The sequence below is a fragment of the Schistocerca nitens genome, chromosome 2, assembly GCF_023898315.1.
Source record: "Schistocerca nitens isolate TAMUIC-IGC-003100 chromosome 2, iqSchNite1.1, whole genome shotgun sequence".
NCBI lineage: Eukaryota > Metazoa > Arthropoda > Insecta > Orthoptera > Acrididae > Schistocerca > Schistocerca nitens.
The window spans coordinates 300392272-300415678 of NC_064615.1; the positions used below are offsets into that span (position 1 = coordinate 300392272).

A 23407-nucleotide genomic window follows, 5' to 3' on the forward strand; every position below is an offset into this window, starting at 1 on the left:
GTCAGAATCTGAAGCACTTTAAAGTGCCCTGTTACCATTGCCCTTCTTTGTAATTAGTTGATATCCCCTGTTAGTTCTATTTAATATGTGGTTCACACACTTGAGCAATATTATAGGGGAGGTTGCAAGAATGTTTTCTATGCAATCACCTTTGTAAACAGATTGCATTTCCCTCATATTATACCAGTGCCAGTATGCCACTTGCTTTACTCATCAGTGAGCCTATGTGATCATTACATTTCATATTCCTACAAATTCTTACTCCCAAGTAGTTGTATGAATTGACAGCTTTGAACTCTGACTCTTTCATATTGTAGTTTTTAGATTTTATGAAATGCTCAGTTTTACATTTCTGAACATTTACAATAAGTTGCCATTTAGCATCTGTTTCAAATCTTATCAAAAACTAGCTGAATATTTGTGCAGCTTTTTTCAGACAGTACTTCATTGTAAATAGCTGCATAATCTGCTAAAAACATGAGTTTACTGTTAATATTGCCTGCAGGCTTGTTAATATACAACATGAACACTAATAGCCCCAACACACTTTCCTAGGGTACACCTGAAGTTACTTCTGCATCTGTCAATAACTCCATCCAAGATAGTGTGCTGTGTTCTCTTTGCCAAGAAATCCTTGATCTAGTCACAAATTTTGCATGCTACCAAACATGATTGTAATTTCAGTACTGAGTTAGATTGTTTTCTGAAATCAAAAATAATACATCTACCTGACTGCCTTGATTCACGATTTTCAGTATGTCATGTGAGAACAGTGTGAGCAGGGCTTCATGTGATCAATGTTTTTTAAATCTGAACTGGTTGGCATCGAGGAGGTCATTCTGTTCGGGATACTTCATTATATTTGAGCTCTCAGAATATGTTCTAAAATTTTACAACAAAGGGATGTCAAGGATGATGGCAGCTGCCTGTATCACTTCACTACCCTCTTGTATACAGGTGTGACCTGTGCTGCTTCCAGCTGCTGGGCACAGGTTTTTGTTTGAAGGATGTACAATGGATTGTAATTAACAAAGCAGCTCACTCGGCTGCAAACTGGGTACAAAATCTGATAGGGATTCCATCAGGTTCTGGGGCATTATCCAATTTTAACAGTTTCAGCTGTTTCTCAACACAGGGCTCAGTCTTGAATACCTTATTGTTCTTCTTATATATTAATGACTTGCCATTCTATATTCATGAAGATGTAAATCTAGTTCTTTTTGTTGATGATACAGGTATAGTAATCACATCCAAAAAACAGGAATTAGCTGAGTAATTTATAAATAATGTCTTTCAGAAAATTATTAAGTGGTTCTCTACAAATGAACCCTATTAAATTTTGAGAAAACACAGTATATACAATTCTGTAAAGCAACATTATTGATAAATGTAGACTTTGAACAGAAGTCTTTCGTTAAGGCAGAATATCAAAGTTTCTGGGTGTGTGCATTGATGCAAAATTGAATTGGAAGAAACACATTGATGATATGCTCAACAGTTAGGTTTAGCTACTTATGCTATCAGAGTTATTGCAAATTTTAGTGATAAACATATCTGTAAATTAGCCTACTATGCCTGTTTTCATTCACTGCTTTTATGTGGTATCATATTTTGGGGTAATTCATCATTAAGGGAAGTAGTATTCATTGCACAAAAGTGAGTAATCAGAATAATATCTGGAGCCACCCAAGGTCACCTTGCAGACATTTATTTAAGAAACTCAGGATATTCACAGCACCTTTCAATACATATATCCACTTATGTAATTTGTTGTTAATAACCCACCCCAATTCAAAAATAATAACAAAGTGCAAAGCTACAACACTAGAAGAAAGGATGATCTTCACTATTCTAGTGGTTTAAATCTGACTTTGGCACAGAAACGGGTGAATTATGCTGTCACAAAGTGAAAACTTGTGTTAAACTGACACGTACAATCATTACAAAATTATCTGTGGAACAAGTATTAATGTAATGTAACACCACTAACACAAATATATATTTTATTCATCTTTGCAGTGCTACAAGAATCAAAGTATGGCATTGTTCCTCCTGGGTTTTCCTTTGTAAAGGAACATTTGAATTATGCATTTCTGCTTTTGCTTTTCTACCCTCATTTTCAGATCCTTCTTTGTCCGCCAGTGTCTGGACACTAACTTTGGAGCTAATAATAGCCCTTACACGTGACCAGAATTTCTTCAGGTTTTGTGAAAGATCTTTAAACAAGATTGTCTCTCAGGCTTCACATATTGTCTCTTGATAGCCAAATGCGCTTCATTCAGCATATCTCTCTCTCTCTCTCTCTCTCTCTCTCTCTCTCTCTCTCTCTCTGTGCTTTGTTTTACACCTATTATGCAGTAGTCTCTGTTTCTTGAGAGAAGTTTCTTTACGATGATTGTATATCATGGAGGGTCCCTCCCACCACGAACTGTTGCAGTAGGTACATATCTATCAAGTGCATGGTCAGCTATTCTTTTAAACGTGAATCATAGCTTCTCTACATACTTCTGTCCTGAGCTAAAAGTTTTAAGTTACTCATTGAGATATGACATTAATACTATATACTGAACATATAAATTTTTCTACTTGTTGTAGTTGCCCTTTGTAACTTGATCGTTGTTATTGCTACAACTGCCTTGTGGTTACTGATGCAAGTTTCATTGTGAGCAACCTCTTCTTATGTGTGGGATTCCATACTATTTGTTCTAAGTAGTTTAGTGATGTTTCACAGGATGTCTTGTCACGCCTGCTACTAAAAAAACTGTAATTATCCCAATTCATTGTTGGATGATGAAAGCCTTCTCTGATGATTACAATATGATAGGAAAACTTACGTACTAGTGAGCTGATGTTTTCTCTGAATTTATCGGTTACATCAGACAATAAGTGTAGTGGTCGATAGCAAGCTCTGGTTATAATTTTTTGCCCAAACAGTCTTGCATCCAGCTTCAATTTCTACCTTGGGGAATTTGAATTTCATGTCTACTGCAACAAATACAGCAGCTCCATTTCTTATTATCTTATCCTATCGATATACGTGTAATTTCCCCCCAAAAATATCACTACTGTCTATTTTGTGTATTAGCCAGCTTTTCTGCACCTAATACTATTTGAGCTTCACTTCATTTTAGGAATGCTTCAAACTCTGGCACATTGTTGTAAATGTTTCAGCAGTTAACCATTTGGATTTTAATATTCTCTCATGCGGGGGGGGGGGGGGGGGGGGAGGGGGGGCATTTCCTTGGACCTTAACTGACACTTCTGGGTCTTCTGCAGCTATCGTAGTCTGGACTGTTCAATTATCCAATGTTTACGCTCCTTACACCAAATGAGGTGTCGTTTGGCATTTACCGGCGTGATGTGTGGCTTATGAGCAGCCGCTCGACGTTGAAATCCAAGTTTTCTCACCTCCCGCGTAACTTTCGTAGTACTTGCAGTGGATCCTGATACAGTCTGGAATTCCTGTTTGATGGTCTGAATAGATATCTGCCTATTACACATTACGACCCTCTTCAACTGTCGGCGGTGTCTGTCAGTCAACAGACGAGGTTGGCCTGTACACTTTTGTGCTGTATGTGTCCCTTCATGTTTCCACTTCACTATCACTTCGGAACCAGTGGACCTAGGGATGTTTAGGAGTGTGGAAATCTCGCATACAGACTTATGATACAAGTGATACCCAATCAGCCGACCATGTTTGAAGTCCTTGAGTTCCGCGGAGCGCCCCGTTCTGCTCTCTCACAGTGTCTAATGACTACTGAGGTCGCTGATATGGAGTATGGAGTACCTGGCAGTAGGTGGCAGCAAAATGCACCTAATATGAAAAACGTATGTTTTGGAGGGTGTCTGGATATGTTTGATCACTGTTACTTGTCATGCATCTCAGTGACCACTACTGCTTTATTTATCACTACACAGCTTTTCTAAAACATACATCTTAATCTTCAAGTGAGGATTTTATTTAGTTTATGCACAGTATAACATGATGTATTTTGGTGTGCAAAATTTAATATTGTCCATCCTAGTTACTCGGATCAAAATAAAGTAAAAGCAGCTGCATGCAAGAGATTAGAAGCCTGCATGATACTGATGTTTCATGGATATGTAAGTAACGTGTTTTATTTTGATGAATTAGGCAAAAATGCCAGACCTCTGCAACTAACCTGAAAATAGTAGGCTATGGATGCAATTAGCATTATTTTATCATATTACTCTTGCAAAAAAATGTAAATTCATTATAAATCGAATTGCATACATGTTCTTAACTTTTTAGAACCTGATACATTTTATTCTTACTGAAATAACTGGGGATACTGCAAGATAAAATAGTTCAAAACAAAAATGTAGAAGTCCATAAACCAAAGGAATTTCACTACCTGAAAATGGAAACAGAAGTTTAAAACATGTGATAATAATAAATTAATGTTAAGTGAATGGTGATAGTATCAGTTTGATAAGGTATAGAAAGTAATTAAAACATCTGATACATTCATTATAACTTTCACTGCTGAATATTATTTATTACTCTGCTTTACTGACTGTATGTTTATTTCTGAAAGTATGAGAATCTCATTGAAGATTTTAAAGCAGTTCACAAAGAAAGTGAAGTGTTGAAGAAGAGTGCAAATTCAATAGCAGAGCTGCGCACTGACATAGAAGCAATGGAGAAGGAGAAGGAAATTGTCTTGAAGAGAATAGAAAGAATGGAAAGAAAGGTATGAAATGTTACACTACACTGCATTTATCTGTCAGTTTTTTGTGTAACTAAAATGTAAAAGACTTTTATTTCTTTTGTGGATCAGATTGAGAATTTGCCAACCAGAGATGCTATGCTTGAAGCAGCTCACGCCCTTAGGCTGGAGCGTGAGAGGGAAAAGGAGATGGAATTACAGAAACATGAACAGCAGACTATTTTGCACCACACTGAACAACGGGCTCAGAGATTGCAGAAGCAGTTGAAAGAGCTTAGACAATCAGCAGTTGGAGCAACTCCAAAAGGTATGAGGTTTCGAATTATATTAAAGGTACCAGTGTACAAAAATCAATATGCTTATAGGGATTATGAATTATAACAGAATCGATGTTCATTCACTGTTCTTTTCATCTATTCATTCATCATTTTTCTTATATTTTGTCAAGAAAGTAGATCTCCAGGGGTTTGGAAAAAGTCACAGTCTATATTAACAAAAGAGGAATGACTTGTAGGAACCTAATCTGTGCACAGTATTAACAGTGTATTTCACTATAGAGTTTAGTGCTATTTGTGCTCACAACAGATGTATGTGGAAGATGGTATTGAATCTTAACCTTCCAGAGGAAGAACTGTCTTTGTTGAAACCTAAGGGGAAACTGAGAAGACAAAGAAAAGGTATAGAGAGTTGGTGAATCTCATTACATGCAGTTCAGTAGTTCTCGTGTATATCCACAAGCTATTAACATAGTGTACACTAACAATGAAATAAAAGAAGTAGACAGCAGTAAGTTTTTGGGGCTGTAGATACAGCACAATTTTAACTGCAAAACCTATACTCCACAATTAATGAAGCCTATACTTCAGTTACAGTTGCCATATGCATGATTACTGCTCTAGGTGAACTGAAAATGAAGAAACTAGTTTATTCTTCATATTTTTCCAGTGACTAATGAGTTGCAGAATAATTTTTTGTGGGAACTCATTGTACAGTGATGGTTTTTCAAAATACAGATGTGTGTTATGAAAATTGTTCCTGATCTTAGTTCTAGAACATCCTGCAGATACCTCTTCAAAAAACTTGATATATTGATAACTGCCACACAATACATATATTTTTCATTGTGAATAAATCTGCTTCAGTTGTACGTGACAAATCCTTTATTTGGATAAAATCATACACGACTTGGGTTTCAGGATGTAAATCCAATTATCAGGTGCTATGCAAGACAAGGTAAACAAAGAGAGGTTCTTCACAAAATTAACTGACAGTAAAAGAGCCTATCACAAATTTGAACATCAGATTATGCCTGGACTGCATACGAGGAAGTCATACCAGTCATTTGAAAAATCCAACAAATTGTGAGGCATTAAAAGGTTCTCTGAGTCAACCAGTACCACACGGATAAACAGGGCTAACCAAAAAAACATTAATGCAACGTCAAATAAAGTACACATTACCAGCCTAATGTAACCTATGAACCAACTTCGAACAACTAGACATGTGGCATAGTCTTAAGAAATTACACTGAAGGCACAAAAGCCATAGAATGTCAATTTGTGAACCTCAGAAGTGTCTGACCACATAAGTGCCTAGCCCATCACATATCACAGAAGCCCAGCAAGACTGCTCAACAGACTGATGTGTGAACCAAATGAAAGTCTTGTGTCCTGTGTACACTTGTAAGTCAGAGAGTGGTTGCCATTGGAACTATTACCAAGGGCTAGAGATACTGCTGAAGAAATCATAGGCTGCACCGCCACGTTTCCTCCCAAATGCCATGCTACTTATAGTGCTAATACCATCTTACTTGGGCCGAGCAAGGTAGAACAGTGGTTAGCACACTGGACTCACATTCAGGAGGACAATGGTTCAATCTCACTTCCAGCCATCCTGACTTAGGTTTTCTGTGATTTCCCTAAATCACTCCAGACAAACACCGGGATGGTTCCTTTGAAAGGGCATGGCCGACTTCCTTCCCCATCCTTCCCTAATCCGATGAGACCGAAGACCTTGCTCTCTGGTCCCCTACCCCACAACCACCCAACCCATCCACTTTACTTATGAATGGCCATATCTAAAATAGGCCTAGTAAGGAGCAAACAATAAAAGCAAGACATACAATGTACACTGCAGTTGTCAACAAATAAAAACAAAAAAATGTGTAATGAAATTGTCAAGAAATAAAATTAATAAAACCTTAGTACAAAGTATAAAATTCATAAAACTGTAGTATAAAATATAAAAGGGGGCAGACTGACGTACCACCCACAAAACATAATAGTGGAAGATAAGCAATATACAGAGTACATCATATGATGAATGTAAGGCTGTGGATGCAGATGGTGCAACACAACTTATAGGGTAACCTATACAATCATAGCGCATAAAATTTCCAGTAACAGAGAAACCAGCATGACTAGTGAAGTAAACACACAAAAATATACATAATTCCAGAATTTCACCTTAGGTACTACTCTGAGGAGTGATATATTATGTACAGCCACAGCCTGTTAAAAGAAAACTTGACAATAGTAAATATGTACATAGCTGCAGAGTTACACATTATGTATTAAGCTGAAGAACAATGTGTATGTACAACCCATTAACTAGTGAGATGTTTGATCTCTGTGGGCATTATCCCTATTGTTAATGTACCTAAAAATAATGGGCAGTGTTGGATCCATCATGAGGAGTGTGTAGTTTTTCCATATAATAATGGTGGTAATTATGGTATTTGATGCCCACAGTGTGAAGATAGATATGTCAGACTCAAAGGGTGAAGTTTTCAGACTAGGTTTAGAGAATATTGTGCCACTCATAATCTGAAGTCAGCTTTAGTGGTGCATTCGGCATGTAATAAGCAAAGCCTGCATAACATTAAAGATGATTTAGGACTTTTTTTTTGCAAAACTAGGTTGAAATTTTCTTTTACTGGCTTTTAAGTAATATATTGCTCCTCAGGTTAGTACCTAATGTGTAACTCTCCTGCTGTGTATATATTTAGTGTTTTTAGGAGTTTAGTTTACTGATCACTCTGGTTTCTCTGGTACTGGAGATTTTGTCTGCTATGATTATGGTGTTGCACTATCTGCAATCATAATATTGTGTTTAATGACGTTTCTTCCACTATTATGTTTTATGTCTGGTATGTCAGTTTGGCCCCTTATAGATTTTATACTACAGTTCATTAATTTAACAGAGAAGCTGAGTCACAGATAGGCACAATGAAAAGACTCTCAGAAAGTGTGTTTTCAGCCAACAAGGCCTTCATCAAAATAGACAATGCAAAACACACACACACACACACACACACACACACACAACTCACAACTCACGATCACAGTCTCTGGCTTCTGAAGCCTTTGTTGGGCCTATCTGCTTGTCAGCATCTCCACTATAATGATGAGTAGCAACTGTCACTTTCATAATACTGTTACATTCCATCCTGGATTTTCCACTGTTTGGTTTTATTAATTTTATAATTTGTACCAAGGTTTTATTAATTTTATTTCTTGACAGTTTTATTCTACTTTCTTAGTATTTTTATTGCTTGACAATTCAATTCCATTATACATTGCCTCTCTTGCTTTTTGTTTTTTGCTCTGTACTAGGCCTATCTTAGCTACTGCCATTTGTAAGTAAGATGGTAGCGCTATTACGTCTAGTAGCGGGTGGCATTTGGAAGGAAACGTGGGGGTGCGACCCTGCTCTCTGATGTATATGTGTACGCAGAAGTCCTATTGCGGTTCGTACATCAGTCTGTTGAGTGTGTCGCTGCACTTCCACGATATGTAGAGGGCCAGGCACTTATATGGTCAAATACTTTTGAGGGTCACAAATTGGGATTCTACGGCTTTTGTGCCTACATTGTAACTTCTTAAGCCCACACCACATGTCTAGTTGCTCACAGTCGGTTCAGAGGTTACATTAGGCTGGTATGTGAACTTTATTTGCTGCTACATCAACGTTTTTTTGGTTAGACCCTGTTTATGTGGTGTGGTACTGGTTGACTTGGAGAACCTTTTCGTGCATCACTCACATGGGACCTCAGATGCTACTTGATAAATTTGGTGGATTTTTCAAATGACTGGTACTACTTTCTTGTACGCAGTTGAGGCATAATCTAATGTTCACATTTGTAATGGTCATTTTTAATGTTAGTTAATTTCGTGAAGAATACCTTTTAGTCATCATTATTTTTTGTAGCACGTTAAGATAGGATTTACATTCTGAAATCCAGGTTGAGTACATGATTTTATCCAAATAAAGGATTTGTCAAATACAACTGGGGCAGATTTATTCATAATCAATAATTGTAGCAACAGTTATGGATATGCTGCAAAGAGTGTACTATGATAATACATACATTCAGTAATGTTTTTGTTGGCTCTTGTTGTTATTCTTGCTGTTGTAACCATCAGTCTGAAGACTGGTTGTGGGTGCAGCTCTCCACACAAGTCTATCCTGTGCACCTCTCATCATCCATGCATAACTACTGCTACTTGCATGTATGTGAACCTGCTTACTGTAGTCAAGCCGTCACCTGCGTCTATTATCTAGCCCCCTATCTCTTCAAGGGTGTCAGCAATAGTACAAAAAGAACAGATAGAAGTGGGGACATTTGTATCCAACAACTTGCCACAGCACATGAAATGCTTTATGGGTTGTATGATGGGGTTAAAGGTTTAATTAAGGGACTTTCTGTTGGTCACCTCAGTTGATAAAGTCTCCATAGAAATTATTAAAATTAATGTCTTAGGTTATTCTGCAATTAATATTAGCAAAATAATTCAAAAATTTTGTTATATTAAACAATTTCATTGTTGTTAGTTAATTAAAATGCACAGTTTTGACTTATTTCCATATCCCAGAGATCTTTCAGCAAAGATCTATGGACTATGACTAATGCAGTGTACTCTATTGTGATTCCTGGGATACAGATGTAGATGAATGTATTTTCATAGCAGTGTCCCTCTCTTTTTATTCTGTCCTGGACTCCCTCATCTTGCTAAAGTCTCTGATTTAACCACATTCAACAGGGTACCTCCCTGACTGTCCTAGGCTGAAATTTCTGTAGTGCCATAGTCTTATCCCTTCCATTACTGCCCATTTAACTGTACATCCTCTCCTCATCTTGCCTGTACTGGACTGCAGTGGTGAGGCAATGGAGCTCTCTCTCTCTCTCTCTCTCTCTCTCTCTCTCTTTCTCTCTCTGTGTGTGTGTGTGTGTGTGTGTGTGTGTGTGTGTGTGTGTGTGGGCGGGCGCGCGCCTATGCGCTTACCTGCGTGCATGTGCCTGCATACGCGTGTGCACGTGTGCGTGTGTGTGTGTTTTACAGAACAGTACAATGGAAAATCCAGGAGAGAATAATGAAAATATTATGAAAATGATAGATTACTCCTCACTGTATAATGGAGATGTTGAGTTGCAGACAGGCACAACAAAAATACTGCCAAACAAGTGAGATTTTGCCAAAAGACTTTCTTCTAAAGTAGATAACACACACACACACACACACACACACACACACTCTCTTTGATGCAAGCACAACTAACATTCACATGACAACTGTCTCTGGCTGCCAAGGCCAGACTGCAAGTGATTGCACTTACTGGCGGAAGCAGTCTGGGTTGGGGGGCTAAGAAAGAGGCGATAATAGGGTAGGGCTGGGATGGTAAAATTCTGCTTGTGGGAGCATACAAGGACATGGTGGGGATGACAGCATGGTGCAGTTGGGAGGTTTAGGGGAGGGGAGGAGACATGTAAAGAGACTGTGGATGTATTGATGGAATAAAAGGCTGCATAGTGCTGGAGTGGGAGTAAAGAGACTGTGGATGTATTGATGGAATAAAAGGCTGCGTAGTGCTGGAGTGGGAGCAGGGAAAGGGATAGGTGGGTGAAGGACAGTGACTAACAATGGTTGAGATCAGGGGAATTATAGGAATGTAATGTATTGCAGGGAAAGCTGCCATCTGCACAGGTCAGAAAAACTGGTGTGGGTAGGAAGGATCCAGAGGGCACAGGCTGTGAAGCAGTCATTGAAGTGAAGAATGTTATCTTGGGCAGCCTGCTCATCTACTGGGTAGTCCAGCTGTCTCATAACCACTCATGGGTGGGAGGGGGGGTTGGTAACGAGTTGCCCTCAGGTGCAGTCGGTGAACTGAAGACACCACAGGGTGGCTTTCTGGAGTTAGGCAACAGTAGCGCCCCCCCCCCCCCCCCCTCCCCTCAGCTGGAGCACCATTTCAGCTCCTGAGAGCATCAGCACTAGGCGCAACACCTAGACCGATGGCTAGAGAAGGCAACATCTGGTAGTGGTTGAGACTGGATGAGTGTTCTTCTCAGGATAGCCTGCAGTTGATGACAGGTACTGCATGGCCAGAACAGGCAGCATTTATGGCCTCTCGCGCCAGCCCATTTGTGACAGGATGTTACTTTTGATCACATAGACCGCAGAAGCAGCCTGGGCATAATGTAATCCAGGTAACCTCTGCGGTACCCTGCCCCCCCCCCCCCCCCCCCTGTATTGTGCTGTGCCAACAATGTTCCAGCCCCAGCAGCAGCACCAAGGCTAGAGGTATGGTAACCAGTTCGCTTCAGTGCCAAATCCATACTTTGTCACACCTTTCTAGCTTTCGGCAGCAGAATGTGGTGGCAACTGTCTGGTTCACCTAGGTGCCAGTTATGGACTCAGCTTTGGAAATATAGTGGTGCAATACAATCAAAATCCAATTTGTGCAGTGTCAGAGTTCAGTCAGCTACTGACCAAATCTGAAGAGACACCTGTAAATTGACTCCATAGCGAGAACCAAACCAATAGTCCCACTGGCGCACACTTACATTGCATCAACACTGCTAGAGAATTACAAGTGGCTCAGACCAGTCCTGGGCCAGCTCACACGCAGGATTCTGGTAGACATGACCTTATTGGAGGGCACTCCTGCCAACAAGTACCATTTAGGCAGTGCTACCATGGCAGTCGACAGTAACATTGCACCAGCTGTCTGCTTTTTTTAGTTACTCCAGATTGTGTCACTACATTCAATAGTTTGAGGGACCGTTTTTATGTTTCCAGCACTTGCTGTCTGAAACCTAACCCTGTATACAAGCTCTATCGCCTGGCTGGTACGACTCCACCAACAGTTCAGTGTTCTGCAATCGTCTGCAGAGAGAGAATGAAGTGCTCCATTTCTGTACTACAGCCACCCTGTAGCATTCAGCAGGCTATGCAAAGGCTGAAATAAAAAAAATTAATTCCTCAAGGCTGCTGCAGACTATTAACAACAAACTTGGACCAAAGTGGATCTGTGGTCAACTTCAAAATCCATCACTGGATGAAACCATCAGAACAGCTAGCTCCTGGCCACCACTGAATCTGGGAAGTCCAGAAATCCTTCAGCAGACTGCAGACAGGGACAAGATATAAAGCAGATCATTTAAAATGGAGATAATTGGTACTGCTCCCACCATTTCCCCCCACCCCCTCCCCGCACTTTGCAATTGTGGTGAAGTCATTAAATGTAACGAGCATATTCTTCACCTGATTGTTCCGCCCTGATTGCAATCTTGAGGACTTCATGTTAGCTGCTTGTAATGTAGTTGATATCACATAATTTTTGAATAAACTAGCCTCTGATTTGTAATATACAGGGTGGTCAGAAACAGTCTGAAAAACTTGTAAGGGCGTTGCAGGGGAAGTTGTACTGAAAATATTCAGTTGATTGTGCCATTTCTTAGTTATTTGGCACTGAAGTTAGCCAGTCAGGTCACTGCCCACACAGATTCAAGCACTTGCTTGTACCAAAATGCAATAATGCACAGACATCCATGGCCCATATGTTACTACTTGTTGAAATGCTGATTACCACTAGAATGTGCTTTTTAGGAAATGATAAATTTAAGCTATGTAAGCAAAAGTTACATTTGTTTGGTTTGAGGAAACCAAATGAAGAACATTTTTCCCAACACTTTTACTTGAATTTTTGTTCTCAATGATCTGATTGGCTAACTTCAGCGCAAAATAAATAAAAAAATGGCATAAACTATCAATTTTTTCTTAAAAAAATATTTCTCACCACAGTCTCCTCTGCAACATCATTACTAGCTTTTCAGATTGTTTCTGGCCATCCTGTGTAATACATAATTTGTGTTGTAAGTGCAATAATTGTCATACAGTTCTATTCCCATAACTTTTACTTCTTTAGTATTCCTTTAATAATAATAATAAACAAAGGACTTGTATGATTATTTTGCATTAATTGATAGTTAGGTGCTCTTCTTTTGCATCTCATTTTATTATTATCTTTTGGTATGATTTTGTTCTGTACTCTGTGGTTGATAGTTTCATATAATTTTCTTTTTGAAGGATTGTTACAGCGTTTAGAAGAAGAGACAAATGTTAATACTTACATTGTGAAGCAAAAATTGCCGAAAGAAATAGAAATGAAGAAACAAGAAGTTGAAATACTCCAGAATGTAGCTTCAGATGCATCATTAGGCAGAGGAGACTTGGAGACACTGAATAGGAAGGTATGTTTCCTGCTTCATGTGTAATACTTTTCCATAATTTTTCCTGCCACAAAGTTAAGAATATTCCTGGTAACTGTCAGAATAATTCATGCTTTTGTGACACTATCATTTTGTTAGTTCCTTATTTATCAGGGCTATAGTCTTGTAATTATTTATAATTTAACTGCAAATGTAAAATTTATGTATTAAAATGGTTGGTTTCATCATGGTTTAAGTTTTTTATTTCTTGACCTTGATAATCGTTTGTTCGCTTGGATAAACGTTCATTTTAAAGCACTGCTTTTGTGATGGGGAGGTTCACCCGCCCAAGATCGGACCTGCCTGGAGGATTAATTACAAGAGGTAGTATGCTGGTCAGCCTGGATGTGGTTTTCAGGCAGTTTCCCACATCTCACTAGGTGAATACCAGACTGGCACCTAAGTTCCCCCTCATCCGTGAACATTTCAAAAAACTTTCACTTACTTTCAAATGAATAACACTTTTTGTAGGTAGTTGGGTTACACACATTCCATCCCAGAGGGTAATGGGCAGGCAACAGGAAGGGCATCTGGTCACCCCTTAAACTAACCATGCCAAATCCATTAATAACCATTCCGACACTGCACCAGTGTGGAAAAATGGCACAAGAAAAAGATCATATTCTTGATGACCATTTAGCAACAATTTTGACCTTTCAGAGACAATACTCGCAGTATTGTTTGAGTTTTACACACTACCTTTGATCTCACGGGGTTTATTTACTTATTTATTGACAAAGACTCTTTAAACTCATCAAACAACTTTTTATTTCCTTACTGGAAAGTCCAGAATGGGCTACCAACAATATGAGAAGGGTAGCAAGATACGCTTGTCATGTTGTTTTTATTTACAGAGACAGTGACACCGATTGATTTTAGTGATGATAAATTGGCTGGTAACAGCATGATGCAATTTTTCATGCAAATTAATGTTGGGAGAAAATGTTTTGTCAGTGTATCTGCATTGCTAAAAGGTCCACTGCTCCATTGCTACTAAATACTAATGGGTGTGCAGCATGGCAGATATCATCCCCTCCACTTTCTGATGAAATACTGTAATTCTCATGCTTCTCAAAATCACTCTTTATTTAGCCCCATGTAGCAATTTCATACTTGAAGCTGCATGTCAGATAAGAAAAAAAAAAAAAAAAATGCGATTTTATTCTGAGGTAACTGAAATGTTGAAACCTGAACCATAAAACATTATGTTGGTAACTAAAGCATGAAAGGGAGGTTACCATGAATCAAGATTGAGGTAAATGGAATAAAAGGTCATTTCTTAAGGGGGGGGGGGGAATAGGGCTTATTATGGGAAGTGTTAAAATGTAATGCAAATACAGTTGTTTCCTTATTTGCAAGTTGTTTACTTTACTCAATGATCATTCTGTCTTCTTGCCTCTTTACTCTCAATTGGCATTTTGCTTGTAATTGCTATTTTAAATTGGTTTATTGGTGACAGAACACTCAATTTTTGGATTGCTCCCCAAATTTTTGTCTTTCCTGATGCAGCTCATAGCTTACCTCTTTTAAATTAATAATAGTTATCCAACTATCCAGTTGCAATTCTTTGTTTGTTTTCCAGATCCAGGAAGTAAATAATGATGTGAACCAATTAGTTGAACGGCACCTAGCTATGAATGACCCAGTTGAAGATAAGCTAGCCCCATTTCGTCAGCAAGCAGCGATAATTGGGAGGAAGAAGGAAAGTGCAGCCGAACAGTTGAGAGAGCTGAAAAACAGATTATCTTCACTTGAAGCAAATATACAGGTTATCACTGAAAGAGAAAGAGAGAGAGAGAGAGAGAGAGAGAGAGAGAGAGAGAGAGAGAGAGAGAGTGTGTGTGTTTGTTTGTTTGTTTGTTTGTTTGTTTCAGTGGACATTTACACATGTGTGCTCTGATGAAGGATGAAAGTTGAATAGCTATGCAATAGCAATCCAAACATAATTTTTTTTTTGTGCATCTGCTATTCTGTGGCTCTGCTGTATGGACATAGGGTCATTCCATGTCAAGGGGACCAGCGGTGCCCACTGGACCCTCTCCATATCTATTGAAATTTGGTGTGAAGGTTCTATGTGGTCTTAGATGGTTTTATACCAAATTTCAGTCCAGAATCTTCAGTGGTTGAATGTCTAGGGGTTTTTAAAGAGAGGCTACTAATCTTTGTACCACATGCGGAGGTGCAAATGGGCCAAGTTTGTTAGGCCTTTTTAAAAGTTCTTGCAGACATTTGGTCATTTGCGTTGATATACGTAGACAATGTTTTAGGCTGAATCACACCATGGCAGAAATTATGGATTTAGCCACACCTAAATACGAATACAAGCCTCTAAAGTGGCTAAAAAATTCAGCGCGCTATTCCGAGAGCCAAGGTCTGACTGACCATTGCTACTTTTCATATGAACCAATCACACCAAAACTTCAGAGGGTTATTCCTATCTGTGATTTCTATATATGGAAGAAATGTAATCAATTGCATGCCTAGATGAAAACATACGCTTCTCCAAAGTTGGCCAAAATTTTCTACGTGCAAGTTTTAGGGTATATTTGGGGGCAATATCTCAACTGTCTTGTTCAATCCTTTCTTTCTTGCTACAGCTGTAAAGTGCATGCTTTAAGCTTACCAAGCTATATTGTTTAATTTCTGGATTTTGCATTTTGTTGAGTAAGAATACAGTTCAAAAGTTTTTATTTTAGCACTTCGAGAAGATTGAAAAGTGAAATATTTTGCTGATTAAGTCCCGTAATTAGTTTTTTTTATTCCAGTATATAAATCAGTTTCAAACATTAATTTAACATACTTCATAATAACAAGTGTAATACACTACACAGCAAATCTGCAAAACAAAAATGCTAAGAGTCAGTTCCATTTTTGGTTAAACAGTTCTACAATTTTGTCAAGGGCAGATTGTGGATAACTGTATTGTATTCCTGATGATGTTGATGGTGCTTCTAAAGTCATGAAAAATGTTGCTCAGAAATCCAGCAGGTGTCTTTAGCAGCTGGCCAGTGGAAGGAACAAGCAGAACCATGTGGGTGCATAAAGCTGATGAGGACACCTTGCTGTTCATGTGAAACTGCACACACATTTCCAACCCACCAAAAATTGTCATACATATATGCAATATATTGTACTGATTGTAAACTTGCAATTGAGATTGCTGGAGTTTCATCATCTGCTTCGGAGGCATGAACTGTGGATGCTATAGCATCATTGGAAACTCTGCTTACTCTGAGCTGATTACAATTAATTGGCTTAAATTGATGATTTTCTTTCTTCCAGGTATTGTATGTCCCATGGCAAACCTTGTTTCTTGATCAGGCTGAATTTTTCAATCTCTTCTTTTGGTACTTAAAAAAACTTTATGCCTGGAATACTAACATCACAGAATTTGAGTAAATCATATGGAGTCAATATTTGGTTATCTAAGGGCCTCTGCAGACTAGCATGGGCTGCTAGTGTTTTTGCTGTTCCCCCAATGCAATCACAAGGCGATTTACCATGGCTCATTCCAAAAAAATTCCATTCAGCAGTGATGCCAAAAACCTTTTCATGCAGACATAAATTGATGAAATTTTTGAAATTCTTATACTGAGCAGCTGAACCATCACTAAAGTAATGAATGTTCTTAATGTTTTCAATCTTTGCCTTTAAATATGCTATTAACTTTATTTGAAACGCATGAACAGCAGTGGCATCATGACAGAGACAGTAGCTGATCATACAAATGATAATATTCTGACATTTTTTGCCACCAAAATAGACAACAAATGGATGTAATACGGCCTGACTATTTTCCCAATGAAATCCTTGCATAGCATCTTGCACAACAAATGAGTAATTCTCAGCAAAGTCCATCAATATAATTAATTCATTTTCTGCAAGATTTCTTTTTAGCTGATTAAGGTATAAACTTCGGTGTTTTGACACGAAGTGATGGCTTCTCAAACCGGTACTTTTGAAAATTAGTGCCTCCATGAAATCTTCAGCAGTTCTCTGACATGTCTCTAATGTATCTCTGTCAGTATGGACCCATTGCTTGTATTATACTGTTTCTTCAGGGTCATAGTCTTTAAAAGCATCTTCAAGAAAATCCTCTAGTTGCATTTTTCCTGGACATTTCTCACAACGTTGCAGCATACAATATTTTGATTCCAAACTTCATAGTTTTTTTCATAAAATCCTTGTAGTCAACTTGGATGGATGTTGCTGAAGCCAACATTAATTTGACATTTTGTGAATTGCACTTACACATACTAAATGTGATCCAGTATCACCAACTGTAGTAAACCATTTCGGCCTGAGCTCTCAAAAATTTATAAGCTTAGTTGATTTCCATATTGTTTACAATAAGCAATGAACATTTCTTTCAGGTTACAAAGGAGCAGGCGTTTCTGCTTGTGAATCTTTTCCCCATTTATTCTTACTGCAACACTATCCTTTTTGCCAGGACATTAACGAGAAAACTCATCATCTTCAAAAAAGTGAGGACATTTTGTTGTACTTCAACACTGAGCTTTTTCCCTTTTTGGTTTGCAGGTGTTGCCAAAATCCCATCTTCCATCTTTAGTTTCCTAGTCTTCCTCACCATTTTAGTTAAAACAGAAAATTCTTTAGCCATTTTTTCATTAGCCCAGCTATTTGGGGACAGGGTCAAAATTTGAACTTTACTGCAATTACTTGAAGTCTGAAGCTTAATCTTAAGTTCTTCAATTAAGATGCCCATATCTTTATGGTTTTGGCACTCTTCTGTTTGTATTTGCGCAATATTGACTTGGCTCACACCAGCAGTTGTGGCAGTTGCCTTAGTAATGCTGCCTTGGGCTTTCAGAACTTTATGCTTTATGTATCCCGTTGAATCCCTTTTGCTGATCCATTGAAGCTTGAATGGTGACTCTCCAAGTGATAATAATGAAGTATTAGCAGTAAAGCAAGCAGCAACATCCATATCTTCAGTGGATGGTGATTCTTGCTTAGCCTGGTGGGATGATTCTTTTTAGGCCACTTCATATCTACATTTGGTACAAATTTCCTGACCAGGTTTAAAAACTTCATTAGTCAGTAACTTCAACCTGTCAGACATTGCAATGGTTACTGGTGTTAAAGTCTTCTTGATTACATGTTTTTCTTAATGAAATGGGTTGCAACAAGTCTTCTGCACGAATTGAAATTTTGTCATTAGCAAGGCATTACAGTAGGAACAACTTCAGTAAAATCAAGCCCAGGCCTACGTTGTAGAAGCTCTTTGTCCACTGGTGACATTTTCTTAACTGATCGTAATTGACTCTTCCCCCAATAGAATGGTGATGACTTATGACAATCAGCTGCATCTGATCCACCAAAGCAGCAGGGTGCAAGGGTCTCTTGGTTCATTTTATACAATAGTTAATTAAACTATAACAAGCTATTTTGAAAGCTCATGAATATCCTGGTTTGAAGCATAGCAGATTCAGATTTGTTTGTATAAAAAATATACAAATTAGTGTATCAAAACACATTGTTTTAGAGCTTACCTTCAGCTACAACGATTATTGATTATTCAAACACTCAGTATTCAACACTAAGATTGTACAATGTCAACACCAAAAACTACACGGCACAGAAGACTGACACTATGAAAACTGCCAATAATGAAAGCAACAATTGAAAGTGGTGATTCAGCAATGTATCACTGCTGTAAGAATAGAGCCTTACAGAATTATTGCTGCTTTATAATGCTGATGGAAAGTGGATGACAATGCATATATACACCACCATGCCTTGCAGGGTTAAAACGTTCTAAAGCAAGATAGCTTTCTGTCATGATCTTCTAGATTTTAGAATCTGATGAAGAGCATTTTCTGAGGTTTTACTATATTTATATTCTATACAGGAAAATAATGTACAAACGCTTCTTAATAGCATCATTACATTCCCTAAACCACAGACAAATCTTACTATTAAAATACACTACAATAACACTTTTTTTGATTTACAACTTCAAATTGTATTAATTTTTTGTATTTATTGATAATTCATTTTCCCTACTTTTGATGGTATTCTTACCCATCAATATGCAAGATCCAGAAATTTTACAATATACCTTGGAAAGCTTAAAGCATGCTTTTTCCAGCTGTGGTATAGAAAAAATGATTGAACAAGACATTTGAGATATTGCCCCCCAAAAACAATCTAAAATTGGCATGTAGATAATTTTGGCCAACTTTGCAGATGCATATTTTTTCATCTAGGCATCCAGTCTTAATTAAATTTGATCCACATATAGACATCATAGGTAGGAGTAACCCTCTGAAGTTTTGGTGTGATAGGTTCATATGAAAATTAGCAGTGGTCGGTCAAACCCTGGCTCTTGGAATAGCACGACGAATTTTTTAGCCACTTTAGAGGCTTGTGTCTATATTTAGGTGTGGCTAAATCTCTAATTTTCACCAAGGTGGGATTCAGCATAAAAAGTTATCTATGTATATTAACGCAAATGACCAAATATCCGCTAGAACTTTTAAAAAAGCCTAGCAAACTTGGCACATTTGCACCTTCATATGTGATGCGAAGATGAGTATCCTCTCTTTAAAAGCCCCTAAAAGTTCAAACACTGAAGATACTGGACTGAAATTTGCTATATAACCATCAAAGACCATATAGAATCTTCACACCAAAGTTCATTAGATTTGGAGAGGGTCGAGTGGGGACACTTTTTAATATTGGTCCCTGTGACATGGAATGACCACATAGATGCCTCTCATTATAACATATCTTTTTCAGCCAGTTGATCAACCAACTCCTCTTCGATTACACATGTGTGAATTCCTAACATATAGCTATACCTTAAGTATTTTGTACAAATATGAGCTGCTTCTATAAATTTTTCATTTCAAATAATAACTTGTTTTCAGTACAACTCAGTGGAAACTGTAATTAAAAAAGGAAAGAAAAAACTGCCTGACATATTCTCGTATCAGCATGTAATTATGTATTCTAATTTGCATCTGTTTTCCCTTCTGAGAATTGCTATTCTTTTTCTTCATCATTGTACAGTTCCAGTTCCCACGTACTGTTAATGGGCCTCTTCCACTTTTTTCTTCAAGTCCATGCATTGTTACTGTAGGAGAATTCATATGAGCCTACACTGTTGAAATATATTTTAGTCATCTTCAGTCTAAACTGGTGTAAGAATACAGTTAAACTAGGAGCCCATATGACCTTATCTTCTTTATCAGAGTGACATTTTTTTCATTAAATGTATGAGGGGTATTCAGTATGTAATGCAACACTTTTTTTCTGAAAGCACGCTGGTGATATTCAGGGTTCCAATACACAGTATTATTCCTCAATCTTTTAGCTACAAAACCCTATTTTTCAACATAATCTCCATTCATTGTGATGGTCTTATGCAACCTTACAGGGAGGCTCTATATGCCTGCATTGTACCACTCTACTGGTTGACGTCAGAGCCAATGTCTTGCTGCATCAATAACCTCCCCATAATCCATGCACTGCTTCCCGTGGGGTGCATCCTTCATTGGGCCAGACAGATGGAAGTCTGAAGGTATGAGATCCGGGCTGTAGGGTGGATGAGGAAGAACAGTCCAATGAAATTTTGTGGAGTCCTCTCTGGTGTGCTGAAGGAGCAGTTCGTTCGCAATTTTGTGGTGACAAACACGCTGAAGTTGGTTCTTTAATTTCCTTGGGGTAGCAGAATACACTTCAGAGTTGACAGTTGCACTGTGAAGGAATACTCAAACAGAATAATCCCTTCAGAGTCCCAGAAGACTGCCTCCATGACTATGTGCTGAGGGTGTGGCTTTGAATTTTTAATTCAGAACACAAGTACCATGGCGCCAATCCAATGTTACGCTGTTTTGTTTTCAGTTTGAAGATATGAACCCATGTTTCATCGTCTGTGACAGTGTTCAACAAAAAATTGTCATGATCAGTCTCATAACACACAAGCAGTTCCACACACGTGATCCTTCATTGCTCTTTATGGTCTTCTGTTAGGCAGCGAGGAACTCATCAAGCAAACCTTTGAGTACCCCAACTGGTGGTTGAGTGTCAGCGCTACCATCAGAGACACCCAGTTGAGCAGCAAGGTGTTTGATTGTGATCTGTTGATCACCTCAGATGAAAGTGTATGCACATTTCAATATTGTAGGAGTCACAGCTGTGTGAGGCTGTATGGCACGTGGGAGATCAGACGAGTTTGCATGAACTTGTTGCAATGATGACAAATGCCTTTTTTTCACTGCGAGGACTTCTTAGATCCTATGAATATCTGTGATGCTCTGGTTTTGTGGCATAAGAAGCTAAATAACATCTATCTGCTGGGGAACACACCTCTGTTACAGATGCCATTTGAAGGCTGTGTATAGTACTGCTAGCTATGGGAACTTTATGGAACTATAGGAGCTGAAGAGGGATTATTCCATGATGTCCCACAACAAAGCCTGCATTTTTTCAACCACAATTGGCTGAGAGAGAAAGTGTTGCATTAGTTATCGAACACCTCTCATAAAAATTAAGTAAATATACTCACATTAGTACTCTACTGCCCACCTGATTTACACATATCTCTCTTTTTCAAACAATGCAATTATGAATTTTTCAGGAAAAGCAGGAAAAATTGAAGGAATTTACAGGGGAAAGAGTTCTGCGCGAAGAAGAATTCAAGCAGTATGTCAACAAGCTAAAAGGCCGCAGTGCACTGTACAAACAAAACAGAGCAGCACTTTCAGCACTGAAAGCTGAAGCTGGAGTTCTGACCAGGACATTAGAGTTACTGAATTCTAAAAATGAAGCCCTTCTAAGGGAACTGGTAAGTTCATTGTCAGGCAGTAAGAGGTATAAAGAGAAATAACTTTGATATTTGTCTCCTCTTGTTCTCACTGTAGGTGGGCAGCTCTCCACCTGGGATCAGTGTGACCTGCCCCTCTTTCCATCTTTCCTGAACCAAACCCTTTTTCCTCCCGGAGGAGTGAGAGTAAAAGTTTGGAAGCCTAAGAGTAACTCTGGTTTTCTAATTTTAAGTTTTTCTCTTAGAAGTATTTGGAATTTCACCTCTTAAAGGTAAGTGATGGTCAGCCAGTCTGTCTCCTTATAATTTAACAGTTTTCTCAACTGAATTTTCAATTTGATGTGATAAACGAAAAGATCTTAGGAGATACTTTTGTATTCCCTATTGACCATCAGATAAGCAGCAGAAGTTTTATTTTGGTTTCTGTTGTGTTAATTTCTTGTGAGGCCAGTGTCAGATGTAAATGAAATGTAGCTTTATTGCAGCACTGACTTCCAAGCTGGCATTTCACAATGGGGTTTGTGTTGCCATGTTGCTAAGCCAGTGGTAGAAGCATCAAATGCAATGTGATTGTGATTAAACTTGCACAGATTTCAGTTAGGGTGAAGGAGAGTATTTGGAATTGGTGGTGCTAGAATGAGCAATGGTTCATATTACCATTAGACCTGACTCTGAGAATGTTCATTTAGAGAGAGATCAGTGATAGTGAGATAGTTATATATGAGGATGTAAGGAATGTGATAAGAAAAGCAAATGGTTGACTTCGGTTTATTGGGAGAATTTTAGGAAAGTGTGGTTCATCTGTAAAGGAGACCACATATAGGAAGTTGGTGTGACCTGTTCTTGAATACTACTTGAGTGTTTGGGATCTGTACAAGGTCAGATTGGAGGAGGACATCGAAGCAATTCAGAGGCGGGCTACTAGATTTGTTACCAGTAGGTTGGAACAACATGTAAGTGTTACAGAGATGCTTTAGGAACTCAAACGGGAATCCCTGGAGGGAAGGTGATGATCTTTTCATGGAACACTATTGAGAAAATTTAGGGAACCGGCATTTGACACTGACTGCTGAATGATTCTACTGCCTCCAACATACATTGGACATAAGGACCACAAAGATAAGATACATGAAATTAGGGCTCATATTGGGGCATATAGACAGTGGTTTTACCCTCGCTCTATTTGTGATTAGAATGGGGAAGGAAATGACTAGTAGTGGTACAGGGTAGCCTCTATGATGGACCGTATGGTGGCTTGTGGAATATCTGTGTGGATGTAGATGTAGGTCTTTACAGTAAGCAGCAGTCTACCTTTTTCTACGTTGCTGCTTTTGCTTAACATGGAGTGCAAACTAGCAAGACTATATTCATCCA

At 38.4% G+C, this 23407-nt stretch overlaps 1 protein-coding gene across 1 annotated transcript in view; it reads left to right on the forward strand.

Moving 5' to 3' along the window:
- LOC126236051 (intraflagellar transport protein 81 homolog) overlaps positions 1 to 23407 on the forward strand; it is a 109776-nt gene that overhangs the window by 37591 nt on the left and 48778 nt on the right. The window contains exons 4-8 of the mRNA XM_049945090.1: positions 4560 to 4715; positions 4803 to 4998; positions 13061 to 13224; positions 14825 to 15010; positions 21848 to 22054. Coding sequence (XP_049801047.1) covers positions 4560 to 4715; positions 4803 to 4998; positions 13061 to 13224; positions 14825 to 15010; positions 21848 to 22054 — 909 coding nt within the window. The remainder of the gene's footprint in view (positions 1 to 4559; positions 4716 to 4802; positions 4999 to 13060; positions 13225 to 14824; positions 15011 to 21847; positions 22055 to 23407) is intronic.